General features: G+C 38.2%; 1 protein-coding gene across 2 annotated transcripts; it reads right to left on the bottom strand.

Moving 5' to 3' along the window:
* Positions 1-105: 105 nt before the first annotated feature.
* On the bottom strand, positions 106-14,840 carry sv2 (synaptic vesicle glycoprotein 2). Of its 2 annotated transcripts, none has more exons than XM_033967800.2 (14): positions 14,712-14,840; positions 14,078-14,336; positions 10,860-10,946; positions 9,751-9,912; positions 8,862-9,024; positions 7,939-8,060; positions 6,637-6,779; positions 5,970-6,047; positions 4,960-5,043; positions 4,761-4,849; positions 3,359-3,486; positions 2,811-2,906; positions 1,933-2,092; positions 106-1,663 (listed from the first exon to the last, which is right to left on the bottom strand). In XM_033967800.2, the coding sequence occupies exons 2-14, from the start codon at positions 14,166-14,168 to the stop codon at positions 1,480-1,482; spliced, it is 1,587 nt and encodes a 528-aa protein (XP_033823691.1). In that variant the 5' UTR covers positions 14,169-14,336; positions 14,712-14,840; the 3' UTR covers positions 106-1,479. The 2 variants fall into 2 exon arrangements, with proteins under 2 accessions (XP_033823691.1, XP_055078234.1); XM_055222259.1 differs by having other exon boundaries at positions 1,402-1,663; positions 1,933-2,032.
* Between the last annotated feature and the right edge of the window lie 5 nt (positions 14,841-14,845).

The following is a 14,845-nucleotide window of genomic DNA, read 5'->3' as shown; positions in this document are numbered from 1 at the left end:
CATCAGATAATGCAAAGTGATATTTTCTAAAATATTACAAATTTGTTTAATAGTGACTAGTGATAACATAATTGTAATTCTTCACACTCCTCATAAAAAGGCACAAACATACAAAATATCTTTATTTTAACAAAACTCATATAATTTCATTACAACAATATGCTTTGGTATTCTGGACATTTACGAAATGTGTGGAATGAGCTATTGTGCAAATACATATAGGCACCATAAATAGTTAAAAATAAGGCCTTTCAGAGCACAGATATACAACACAGACCAGCGTAGACAAATGCAGCCATATTAGTGCAATAATCCAACATAACTACTGCAATAAGTGTTTCTTTAAATGTAAAAGTCAGATTTGTAGTTATGTTTTCTTCCATTTAGTCCCAGTTTAGCTTTGTTGAGATACAGTTTTTATTTCAAGCCAAAAAGCACGAGTAAATATTTTAAACTGTAGTAATCTAAATTTTAGTTTGGTCTCAAACACTGAGGCATAACAGAAACTAAACAGTGTTACTTCACATTGTCATATTGTGCTGCTCCAGTTAAGACATTATGACACTGCTCAATCTACATAAGGCAAATATCAAGTCTCATTCAAACTTGATGTTAGGTGGTGGAGTGTTTTCATTAAAACATTAAAGTACCTGTATGTGGCGTGTCTCTACAAGTGGGTTTAACTTTCTCTTTCCCTGGAATTATAGGTAATGTGCTACATTCAGAAAGTTACATACTACACCTTTAAACAAATGACTGAAATTATTCATCTAGTTTTTAATACTAAATTAATTCCATTTAATCATTTCACTGAGCAAAACAATTACAAAATTAGATTTTTTTAAGACGCGTTAGACTTACTGCGTTAGTCTACTGTATTATTTTTATCAAGGCACAAAAGCGGAGCGTTTGAAGCATGTGACTCAAAGTGCAGATGACAGGCTAGATTGCTTATTTAACTATAACATAGTTAACATAATTTTATTATTATTATTATTATTTATTTTTTATTTAAGACTTTATTGCAAATCTTGCCTACATTTTTCTATTTTATAATTTTATTTCCTGGAAGCAGATATGACATGCACAAATGTAATTCAATATATGTTGCCTAGCAACCATAATGTTAACAAAGGCCAAAATTTGTCTAAATTTCACAATAGTTATGAATAGACAAATAAACATAAATGAAAACATTTTGTTAAATGAAGGTTTAAACTGTGAGAAATGTTGATAGATACTGAAAGATAAATTGTCTCTTCATTTTGAATAGAAATCTTAGTGTTGATAACAGATTCAGTCTGACTGACGTAAAACTATGAGAAATATTTAGCACAGGAACTATCCCACCAAACCAGGTCAGAGTTAGAAAAAACATGAACACCTGTCATATGCACTTTTGAGTTAAACTTGTCTGTAGCAGAAAAATGTGGACCTCTTATTAGCCTAAATCAGAGCTTTAAGTGTAGTGGTGAGAGTTCACGTTAGCTCGGTCTGTTTGGTCTGTGGTAGTAGCAGAGCGATGAGTCCTCCGGTGAGCAAGAGTCCAGACACCAGCAGCACCGGGACAGCACAGTGCGAGTCCAACAGACGCCCAAAAACTACATTACCCATAATCGCTGCTACTCTGCCCACCCCAGTGAAGAAACCCAGAGCAGACGACCTGGAGCAGACAAGAGGAGGGACTGAATCAATACAAATTTATATTATTAAAAGGTGCACTATGTAACTTTTCTGGTAAAGTAAGATAAAAGCAGATGTAAACACATTAGATCTATGACTGTACAATTTCATTATTTTTTACATTTTATTAAACATATTTATGTATGTATTACGTTCAAGATACTCAGTGTCATATTTTTATACAGCCCTAATTTACAAAAATAGGGATTATATCACGAAAGAGCAGTGTAAGAGTGCCTGAGTGTGTACCTGAGGTGAGTGGGGTAGAGCTCTGTGCCCATCACATCCAGAGCGTTCCAGGAGATGACAGAGACTCCACTGAACACACAGGACAGCAGCAGGCTGTGGGCTTTGGTCTGCACCACAAATATCAGGAACACACTGAGAGAGGACAGCATCAGGCTGCCGGCTGGAGAGAGGAGAGGGGGCTGTGGAGTCAGTACGGCTGATGCACAAAGAGATTAGCTAAATGTCATATAATAGAACAAGGCAAAGCATAGTGCGCTTTTAAAAAGGAACTGTATGCAAGATTTTGATTTTAAATCCCATTAACATGACCCATCTGTGTCCCCAGATACGAGGTAAACATAATCAAATTAAATACAGCTTTTACTGATAAAAATTGTAATGCTGATTTATTCCTAATTACAAAAACACTGGACATGATGGACAAGTTGTTTATTATGTTATAATTTGGCGTTTCATTCTGCGTTCTGATTGGATAATTGTATTGAGGAACAAGTCTCACATGAATCTCACATTTGTGTTGCCAGTTTCAAAGCTGAGTTGGTTTAAAGCTAAAAGAACTCTCTCTGATCTGAATCCTCACTACATATACCCCAGCACCTGCAGCTCAGTGAGTGAATTCTGGAGGTTTTGAGCTCTCACATGAGGGATGGCCTGTCCATGTAGTGATACACAGGTTTAGGCACTGGCTGTGATTGTAATACCTTTTTAAAAACAGTAACACCGCAGGCTACATACAGTTCTTTAAACAACAATTCAATGAATGATCTATTTGGGATGTTTCTGTGCATGGGAAAAAGACAACAACTAAAGGTTTCACTATTGGAACTATTTTTCACTATTATCATTAGTTAAATTCATGAGCTCCAAATCAGACTCACATAGAAGTGCCTTTCCTCCGATGCTGTCCATCATCAAGATGGTGAAGATGTTTCCGGGTAGATTAGATGCAGCGATGAAGAAACCCTCCATGTAAACTGTAAAAAAGTGTGAATTTGGTCAGAAAAGAACATTATTTATACTTTATCATTGTATTTAAATAACCCCTAAACAAACCTTTGCTTTGGCATTCCATGTTTTAGAACTTAAGATAATGGCTAAGTATCTGGGGTTTTCTAAGAAAAGCACTTTATAAATAAAGTTTGCTTAATTAATAAAGAACAAAAGCTATTTTCCCATGAACCACACCCCATCTCTGACATGAAGGTGGCCATTTTGAATCAAAATACGCAGATGCCGAAAATATTTAACAAACTTGCACAAGGGTTTTTATCCGACAGACTCCAAACATATCTGGAGTCAAAGGTTATTCACATAAGGGGTGAGGTCATAGCAAGCTCTTAACAAACTGGGCATTTTGAAAGCAAAGAAATCCTTGTAACTTTAGTATATAACGCACAAGGCAGTATTTCTCCTGTCAGTTACGCACTTGCTGTCTTCACCGGGTAACAGCTCTCATTCTGAAGTGAGTAAGACCTGGACACATTTGCACAAGGGGAGCCTCCGTCCTCCACTCTTTTAAACAGCTCTGGAAACCACATCCAAAGGCCATAGAATCTATAAAATAAAAATTTGACAAATCATAACATTAAAAGGTGTAAATTTGTCTGATCTTAGGCTGGGTGTAGGGCTAAAAATGTATCAGCCCCATGTAACCTTTTTGGTTTTTTGGTTTTACATTTTATACTTTTATTGCACTGAAAAATGTGTGTCCTTACTGTGAGAGGGCATCTGCACAAACCTGACACTTATTTGGCTTCATACTGCTTGTTTCCAAAGAAATGTTGTTCCTTCGCCTATAATCTTCCTCAGTATGGCATAAAGCGTATGCGTAAGTGCTGTTGTTCTCTTTTATTATTATAACTTGCCTTTAAAGCTAAAATGTCTGTTCTTGGCCTCGGATTTTGTAAAATACATTTCCTCCAAAAATTGCGACTTATAGTCCATTGTGACTTACATATGTTTTTTTTCTTCATTATTATGCATTTTTCGGCTGGTGTGACTTATACTCCAGAGCGACTTATAGTCCAGAAAATACGGTACATTTTTTTATCTATTCATGTTTAAATCACTATACCATAACCTCAACCAAGACATTTATATCAAGGGCCCATATTGTGCTTTTCTGAGCTATGTCATAATGTGCTCTGTATATTTAGGTCGAATTCTTCTCTGAAACGGAAAACACTCTGTTCCACCTTGTGATGTCATCATGCGGTAATACAGGAAGGGCTCCACTGTGTTTGTAAACTCCACACACCTTCACTAGAATCATTGGATCATTTCAGCCCTGGAATTGTCAATCTCCACTGAACTAAAGGTAAAAGGAGCTATTCACTTGTAAACTACCAGTACATGACATCACAAGGTGTTTTGAGCTTTGGAGATGTAGACAGACTAATAAAGAGTTACTAAAACATGTGTGAATGAAACAAAACACAACTCCAGGTCTGTTTTTGATGAGGTACAGCATTATAACATGGATTAAAGGTCACAAGAGTTAAATTTGCATAAGACCTTTAGGACAAAACTAAATAGATTGTCAAAAGTACATACACAAGTTTACATCTTGTAAACTTGTTTAGAAGTATATTTTACTTTATAATTTAGCACAAGTAAAAAACATATTACTAGAATGTTGGAATAAACCAAACATCTATGTCAAATTCTTCAGTTGGTCTTTGAAATCTGGGGCTAAAGATAAACAAGCTCCACCTCATTATTTTATGTCCCATAGTAGCTTCCAAGAATCACATAATCAGATATTGAAGTAATAAAACATAATTGTGCAGTTTTGCGTTATTACTGTCAAAGAGGGACAGAATTCTCACCCAAAGGAAATACAGTAGAACACAATGAGTAAAGCTGTACTCCTGGTCCTTAAGACGCCTTTAAACATCTCTCTGATAGGAGACAGAGCCTAAAGCAAAAGGTTCAAACATTAGAATAAGAAAATATAAAGTAAATACTGTTCAATTTACAGTACATATTGATTTCTTCTTTTCCCAAAGTTGTCGGGAAAGACATTACCTTTTTGTAAATATCGATGAGTTGTTCTTTCTGTAAAGGTGTTGAGCTGTTGTCGTTTATTGTAGTAACACACAGGGCAAATTGCTGTTAAAGAAAGTACAAAACAAATTTATCAAATGCATTTCTTGTTACTATTATAGATTTCTTTCATTTTGTTTCTTTTTGTAATGCCTTCTAAAACATATAGCCGAGATCCTTAAAGGGTTTATATTTCTTTATTTTCTAGTCTGTTATACTGTTGTTTCCTCATCACAAACAGACCTGTAGTTGTGTTTTGTTTCATTCACACACGTTTAACACACAAACCTGCATATTTAGGCTGAATTCTGTTCTCAAAGAGAAAACACTCTGTTCCACCTTGTGATGTCATGTGGTGATACAGAAAGAGCTCCACTGTTAACTGAGCTGTTAACTTAAACTACAACTTTATGATGTCACATGGTGGAATTTGAGCTTTGGACATAAAGACAGCTCAATAATGCAAGATTTCTGATGCGTGAATGAAACAAAACACAACTCCAGGAAAGCTTTTTGATGAGAAACAACATCGAAACAGCTCATGAGAATCAATTTTGTGTAATGTTGGACCTTTAATTAAAAAAGTAGCTGCTTTATATTGTAGCAACTGTGCAGTAGGTTAAATTAAATTAAATGTAACTTTTCTGGTGTAGTGTACGGTATACTACCTGCTTGTCTTCAATGAGATATTATTGCTTACCCTGGAATGTTTAACTTATATTATTCTTTGGAGACAAGAGATACCACCAGGTTACAGGTCAGCTCTATGAAGATGCAACTCCGCTCACAGTAAGAATGGATGTTTTCCATTCTTTTTTTAAACAATAAAAACAACTGTGATTAAATAAATGCATGATAGACATATTTAGTGTCATTCTGTTAAACTTTCTAGGCAAAGCCATAACATCTCAATGGAGACAAGCAGTTACAAAAGTTACATATTACACCTTATAACACAATATCAACACAATATAACCATGATATTATGATACCTTTTTCTTTCCTTTACCCCATGTATTCAACTTAAACATCAGCTGAAAGACACAAGCTGCCTCCTTCTCCTCTCCAGCCTGGAGGAAAATTTATAATAATTAAATTAAAAAATGAAAGACAACATCACAACACAATATGAATCTCTTGTGTATTGTCTGTTACTGAAATGGAGGCAGGTAAAATGTGCTGTGTTAAAGGCGCTGTACCTGATTCTTACGCCAAAAACAAAACTTGTTCATTTTAAACAGTTTGCAGTGGTCCAAAGTTATTCCTCACTTACCTTATGCATTCGGAGCATCTTAATTATTCACGGCAAAGAGTTTACAAACGCTATTCTCAACTTTCATAGACCAGAGTGGAGTTTTGCCATCATAGTAAAGCAAACAACTAGCATGCTAACATACACTTCCTGATTCCAACAATAAAATGCTTTCAAATTAGGTGCGAACAACATGCATTGGACTTTAACCTCAACAGCTGCTTATACAGTATATCTGTACTGGGCCAAGACACATTTTTCTCAAATGGGGATTGTTAGCAATAGAAAGGATCCGGTGGATTTTTAGAGGAATATTGTTTACAAAAATATCACATAATCAAAACAGGAGCAATGACTTCTTTTTATTTTATATTCTGAAAAAAAGTAATTTATTTCTTTTCAATTACCTCCATGAGAAACTTGGGACTTTCAGGCATCATGATTTTGAAGAGCAGAGCTGAGCTGAGACTGGGGACAGAGCAGAGGACCACGAACAATCGCCAGCTCTCAAAATGAGCCCAATTTTGTGGAATAACCCACCAAGCCAGACCTAAACACAAAACAGTAGAAGATGTTTTAGATTGTATAGAAAAAAAACTGTCAGAAAGTTCTAAGTAAATCAAAATAAACAGCAGGTAGACTTGAGTGTAAAAAACTGAACAAAATAAGAATAAAAACTGGAAGATTTGGAAAGCATCAAGTCCAGTATCGACCAAGGCCAAGGCTCTAGTAATCGCCTATTTCATACTGTTACATTTTATTGTTTTAGTTTTTAAGCTGACATTAGTTTAGTTTATTTATTTAGAGAGAGGGACAGTGCACATACACATTAACCATTAACAGGAGAGATGCACTGGACCAGGATGTAGAAGTAGTGCCAACTTCCCCATAAACATTTGCCTTGCAAATCCAGATATCCATGATATTTCTGTGTATTTTTTTATACAGAGAGATATCAGTCTGGTCTCCACATCCTCCGTTGCATCTCGAGCCCAGTCAACCGTGATCGTGCAATTAGGTTTTTTCATTGACACATGTGAAACAAATGAGCTCATTCGTCACCTATCATTTACAAATAAAATCACATTTCTCTCACCTCAGATTATCAGAGTTGAGATGCTTTGCTCATTCATTCTGTTGAAATCTGCATTGTTTTTCAGTCCCCTGTGATATTTTTTTCCTTTATCATTTCCAATACAAACAGACCATGAATGTCCTCGATTGGCTAATCCACCTGTCAATCCCGCCCATTTGAAAATGGGGAGATTCACCAGTGACCAGACTCACATCTTCATAAACTACTGAAGAAGTGTGTATTCAGGATCCCAGGCAACATTAACATCTCTAAACATTCTTAGCTTCTGGCATATTTACAGAATGCATTGTCCCTGAAATAAATGCATAAAATAAATTATCTCACAATAACAAATGATATTTTAGTCCTCTCTTCTGACAGATTAATACTACTCTGTTAAACAAAATAAAGATGTTTATTTTTTTGTCTAATCATAACTCTTATGCAAATCAGGTTTTCGCCCTTGTTTACATTATGGCTGTTAGGTGAAAGTTATAGAGTTACCTCTGCGTATGTCATATCTGCTGCCCGTGTACGTAACATTATAAATGTAAAACAACATATAGTCATGTTAAGTATGTTTTAGCTAAATGAGTCTAACCTATTTACATTTTAAGTACAGTTGTGTTTGTACCTGCTGCCAGTATGTTTCCAGCCATCCAAAAAGTGGCCAGAGCGCTGATCATCGCCCCTCGCCTCAAACGGGGCAAAAACTCAGAGAAGTATGAAAAAATAACAGGAATTGAACCACCAACCCTGCAGAGACAAACACAACAAGCGTTTAATATGCAGCATTTGTGGCCGGGTGCTCAAAATTCGATTTTTATTGAATTTCCCACAGACTCAAAATCTCCACAGGCGCCATGTTATATTTATACATCACTTGTTTTGCTCTGAACAAAAGGTTATTTAGGGCCAGGGAAAAAGAGCAACAAAACAAAACTGACCATGACATTCAATACTTTATTTAAAGTGGAAATAAACACTAAACTACTACTAAATGCTACTAAACTGTGTACAGGGTGTTTTAATACTATCGTCTACTGTTCTTAGTCCCTTCTGCCAGTTTTATGGCAAACTAGGTATAGTTGTAGCAATGTGTCCAAAAGCTGGGTGTGTGCTGCCTCCAGTGGCCACTGTAATGTCAAGTACTACATAACATTACCCAGGACTGCCCTGATTACATTCAGGTGTTTCTGTTTACAAACACCTGGCTGCAGGGGCGGAGTTTGAAGTGTGGATACCTGTTAGACCAATCACACTGTTCCTTATACCTCCTGACCCCACCCCTCGTCACTCCTCACTCTCCCCTTTAGCCCTCCAGGTACTGCCCAGTTCAGTAGCTCTATTTGAAAAGTGGTAGTAGGCAGAGTTCAGGTGTTTCCCATTTTAATATTTTTTTCATATCACATTATATTGCGTTCTTACAAATATTTCTAGATATTAAAGTGGGCCTTGCCTTCATAGACATGTAAAGGCAAAGTAATTTGTCCAAATGTGTTTACGAAACCCAAATCATGCACAGTCTATGAGTTTTCATTATAATCTTGTACTGACCCAATTCCGCTGATGAACCGCAGCAGAAGGAAAAGCCAGAAGCCCGGAGCTACACTGGCCAGACCTCCGAACACACCATTCACACTTAGGGACACCACCAGGACTCTACAGCGCCCCCTCTGGTCTGCCAAGTAACCCCACATGTAGCCTCCTACCATCATCCCTACAAAGCCAAAAAGATGTTTATAGTCAAACTTATCAAAACACTGAATTACCCACAACCTGGCCAGGTATTGAGTTGAAGTAAACTGAAACTATTAAAAATATCTTTAATATTTCTAATCTGTCTCAAAGTGGCACAAGTAGTGAAAATGTAGAGAGGGTTTCAACTGTAGTCATCTAGGCACTGAAGTACAAATAACACCGTGGCAGGTGAGACTCGGGCCACGACTCATAATGATGTTGGCTTGTAAACAATGGGAGGTCAGTTTCACTCTAAAATACCTCCCTTTGGGGTAAAATATAGTGAATTCAGGTTAGGATAAATTCCCAGCGTTTCAAGCCAGTACCATAAAACGTACCATAGCTTTTGGATGAGAGCTGAAGCAACTCGATTGCAAAAACAACATCCAGATGACACCATTGTCAAGTCACTTGCATGATTCCATGGAAATAGAAAGTTAAAACCATACTGCAGAACATATTCCATGAAGAAAGATGTGTTATGCCATGTGGTGAAATATTCTGGCTAACAGAGCAAGATTTCCATAGAAACAGGCAAAACAGGCCCTCTTCCAGGACAAATATCAACATGTCTTATCTTGTTACTATTCTATTTGCTTTATAAGATTGTTTTATTGTATTACTGAGTCACTGTGACAAAGTAATTTCCCTGATGGATCCAAATGCATAGATTTGAGTATAAATAGTGTGTTCAGACACGTTTTACCCAGGAAGATGCTGGCTGTCAGGATGCCCATGTCTGAGGAGGAGAGTCTCAGGTCACAGCGTGCGGTCGGTAGCAAAAAAGACACACACATGATCTCCACGGCATCACTGGCATTGGCCCAACCGCACACCACCAACAGCAGCCAGTGGAACAACCCAAAACCTGCAGATGAAATATCTAATGTTATTTTAAAGGCTGTGTTAGAGATTTTTTTCACCCCAGATATATTGTATAAGCAGCTCTTGAGGTCAAAATATCTCTGCTGTCTGAATCTATTTATAAAGCATTTTATTGTCTGATTATCTGGAAGTACACTGTTAGCATGCTAGCTGTTAGCTTTACTGTCACAGCAAAAACTCAGCACTGGTTTCTGAGAGCTGTGAAAAGCAGTAAATGATTAATTGTTTACAATGAGCGATAATGAACACCACAGGTAAAATCCTCCAGCTAAAGGTAGCCCTGACCAAGACGAGCTCAAAATCTGGAGATGGGTCCCACTGCTCCTGACGGCAGCATTGAGGAACAATCTGTAACCGACCTTTAACTTCAAACTCATAATGATTAAACTATGTAATATTTACAAGAGATAAAAACACTGTAGTATTAGTTTGTGCTATAGAGATTTGTGAACTACTACAGACCATACCTCCTCTTCAAAGCCTGATGTCATAAGGCCTCAGAAGCTAAACAAGACCGGGCCTGGTTAGTGCTTGGATGGGAGACCGCTGGGAATACCAGGTGCCACAGTGGGATGTTGTGTCCTTAGGCAAGACACTTCACCCACGTTGCCTACTATGAATGTCGTGTGTGTGTAAGTGTTGGTGGTGGTCTGAGAGGCAGATGGTGCAGATTGGCAGCCTTTCTTCCATCTGTCTGCCCCAGGGCAGCTGTGGCTACAATAGTATTTTACCACCACTGAGTATGGAGTGAAGGAATAATGCACATAATTCTAAAGTGATTTTAAGCATCTGGAAAAGCACTATGTAAGACTGATGTATTATTATGCACTATTGTTGTATTGTGCAAACTATTTATTATTCAAACTTCCCTGTAAACGTCGGTGTAGATGATCAAATGACTGTAGTATTGTATTGTGTGCATTTCAATACCCGCTTCATCCACTGCTTCCTCAAAAGTATATTTTTTCTTGACACACTCCACTTTTGTGCTGACTGTTCTGTCAAAAATAACTTCACCTGGAAAACAAAAAACAAGCCGTTAAATTGCTGGCATCACTACAGCTGTATTGTGTAACTTTTCTGGTGGAGGGTGTGCCACCTGCTTGTCTCAATGGGGATGTTTTTGCTATCACTTAGTGGCACCAACAGCAGCTTTTCTAATGCAATACTCTGGAAATTTCAGATAAATGCTATAAAATCTCCATGGAGACAAGCAGGTGGCACACCCTCCACCAGAAAAGTTACACAATACAGCTGTAGTGACACCAGCGATTTAGCGTCAGAAAAGTTACATAGTGAGCCTTAAAGTTCAACTTCTAATAGTATTAATAGTACTTTGATGGTTCTGTTAAAACATCTCTCCAGTCCCATCATATGACAAATATTCAATTTTGCAATTATTATTTTTTTTAGATATTTCACCAATAAGCTTTTAATTTAAAACTTTCAGATTAAGTAACATAATTTATCTGATACGCAGTAGTAGCAGTAGTGGTAGTAGTAGAAGTAATAGTAATAGTAGTAGTAATACTAATGGTAATTGTGATGGAAATGTAAGTATATTCATGTTGTGTCTTTAAAAGCATTTGATCTGTGTCGGTATGTCAGACCCAGACCAGACATCAACATGTGTGAAGCTCTGTCTCCATCCTCCACAAAAGCATATGTGGTCTCGTGAGAGTCCCTGTGTAGCTGAGCGTAAGGACGGCTGAACCTAGGTCTAAGAATGGAGATACTATGTAAGTGCACAATGCAGGCAAATGTAAATTTACACAATGTCAACACTATGTTCTAAGTCACTCACAATGTTAAGTGAGAAGGGAAAAAAAACTGAAAAAAGGAAGGAAAAAAAAAAAAAAAGGTTAAGTACAGAGTGTGACACCAGAAGTCAACTGAACGTTGGTGTGTCCTTGGATCTGATCAGATGCTCGGGGGGACTAGATGGGAACTTAAACTGGGACTTGGGGACTGGGGGAAGGATCAGGGGGCTGGGAGGCTACCAGTCTGTGGCCAGGGCAGCCCTGGGCCCTGTCCTGTCTGTATCTGCTGCTTTTCTCTGTATTTCATAACTCACCAGGCTTCACAAATGGATCACTTTTCATCGAGGACTGTAATTTTTTCTGTAATAGTAATAGTAATAGTAGTAGTAGTAGTAATAGTAGTAGTAGTAGCAGCAAAATCTTACCATGGTTAGTATTAGTAGCACTAGTTGAAACAGATTTTACATGTAAAACTATATTATTCAAATAAAAATAGTTATTATCGTTCTAGACGTGTGTTGGTTCTGTTAAAACATCCTTACATCTCTATACTTTCCTGTCCCACCATATGGCAATGGCAAATGTCCAGTTTTGCTATACAATTTTTACCTAATAAACATATTCACTAATAATGTTAGCTCTTCTATCATCTAACACAGGGGTCACCAACCCTATGCCCGCGGGCGCCATGTCGCCCCCAAGCCCCACATGAGTCGCCCGCAGACCGGTTCTAAAAATAGCACAACTCACTAATGAGCTGCATCTAAAATTTAATTATTATTATTATTCTCTTGCTATTTATTTATTTTTTTTTATCACCCTTGCGTTTATATAGATTTAAAAATGACAATATCTTAAACAGTCAATCTACGTTCCTACCCTCGCCTATGGTCATGAGCTCTGGGTAATGACCGAAAGGACAAGATCGCGGATACAAGCGGCTGAAATGGGCTTCCTCCGCAGAGTGGCCGGGCGCACCCTTAGGGATAGGGTGAGGAGCTCAGTCACACGGGAGGAGCTCGGAGTAGAGCCGCTGCTCCTACACGTTGAGAGGAACCAGCTGAGGTGGCTCGGGCATCTGCTCAGGATGCCTCCTGGACGCCTCCCTAGGGAGGTGTTCTGGGCATGTCCCACCGGGAGGAGGCCCCGGGGAAGACCCAGGACACGCTGGAGGGACTATGTCTCTCGGCTGGCCTGGGAACGCCTTGGGGTCCCACCGGAGGAGCTGGAGGGCGTGTCCGGGGTGAGGGAAGTCTGGGAGTCCCTGCTTAGACTGCTGCCCCCGCGACCCGGCCCCGGATAAGCGGAAGAAAATGGATGGATGGAATATCTTAAACATATGTTCATTATACGTGAAGTTTAGATAAGTTAAGGTGAACTTTGACCTACTCACTTCAATGGTCAGTATTGTGCGTGTGACAAAACCAGTGCTCCGCTCGCGAGCGCTGTGAGGATGCGCTGAATGCAGTTTCTTCCTCCAAAACATGGTAGAAAATAAAGAGATCACTTTCACAACCATTTAAGACTGTAAAAGAAACCTGCGTGTATCTCATCTGCGGAGCGACTGTGGTGACGGCAAAGCGGCACAATGTGGAGGGACACTTCACTACGTCTCACAAAACTCCACACTAACTACCCACGGGGGCGCACACTATGGGCAGAACAAGCCCAGAGCTAAACGCAGCTTTGGGTAAACAACAGGCTTTTTTTCACGACACCGGTGAAAAAGTCACACAACACAACTGAGATTTATTTAAAATATGTAAGCTTATTTTTCTTTAACATTACATAATTGATAACTTTATGAAACATGGTGCAATGTATATTATTTATGTTTTGTTAAAAAGGTTTGTCAATGGATAGTGAAAATGGGACACTTTTCCTATGAGATGTAGTGATGTAAGTGTCATCTGGAAATTTAACAATTACTAAGATTAGTAAAGTTAAAGTGCTGAATACTGATATCTGTTTCCCTCCTTGCTCATTGTTGATAATTATTTTGAGAAATCATTAATGTGATCAGTGTCTTGCAACATGATCAGTGTCTTCACATAGACGATTATCATTTATCATTATTAATAATGTATAACTAAAGGCAAACTGAGAAAATGTATTATTTCAGAAGAGCGTCTCAAACTGGTAGCCCTTCGTATGACTCAGTGCCTATAAAGTAGCTCTCAGGTTAAAAAAGGTTGGTGACCCCTGATCTAACACTTTCGGATAAAGGTGTCATAATTAATGTGACATATAGTAGTAGTAGTTACAGTAGTAGTAGTAGTTGCAGTATTAGTTGCAGTAGTAGTAGTAGTAATAGTAGTTGAAGTAGTAGTAATAGTAGTTGCAGTAGTAGCAGTAGTAGTAGTAGTAGTAGTAATGATGATAACTTGCCATCATCCGAGTCCACATTGGTTTCCAGGTGAGCATTAGCAAGTAGCGGTTCTTCAGCTTCTGCATCTCCAACAAAGACGTGACGAGACATCACTATAACTATATAAAAATCCAGCAAAGATTGACCTCTAAAATGGAGTAATAACCATTTTATTTGCTCGCTTGCTCAGCTGACTGTCCCCATGACTGTTTGGCACTTGGACGCTCTATATTCTTGGCATTTCGCTCGGGGGCGGGTCTAACGCACGACGTCACACACCTGAAAAATAAATATTTATTCAGTATAATTAAAAAACAAACAAACAGATAAAAAAAGATAGTTTAGTAGACGATACATTTCGGTAAATTAAGCTTCTGTCTAATCAGTATTGCATATGCAAGGAAAAACATGACAAATATTGCATTTCTAAATCATCTACAGCAAATTAGTGACACAAAACCTATATAATCCCACTCCCAACGCTCTAATTTAAGAACTTGTCTTTATTCTGATCTTCATCACTTCCCCAATTGCTCGTAAATATAAATATGCATGGTCAAAATCTGCATAAAAGTCTCAAAACAACGCGTACGCACCAACTCGGACGAAATGCCTAGAGTTTGGAGAGCTAACAGTATCCCCGAAGCTAGCTACCTGACAGCAGCCAGCCAGGGAGGACCAGGAAGTAAAAAGCAGAGAGAGGCGGTTTGGCACGTCCTCTTCGCCGTCTTCCTTGCTCTCTTTTGGAGCTTTTCAAATCAGAAACCAGCCTACAACAACATCATCCG

Source organism: Periophthalmus magnuspinnatus, chromosome 6 (genome assembly GCF_009829125.3).
Source record: "Periophthalmus magnuspinnatus isolate fPerMag1 chromosome 6, fPerMag1.2.pri, whole genome shotgun sequence".
NCBI lineage: Eukaryota > Metazoa > Chordata > Actinopteri > Gobiiformes > Gobiidae > Periophthalmus > Periophthalmus magnuspinnatus.
The sequence above is the reverse complement of the archived record's forward strand: the minus strand, read 5'-3'. Positions and strand labels throughout refer to the sequence as shown.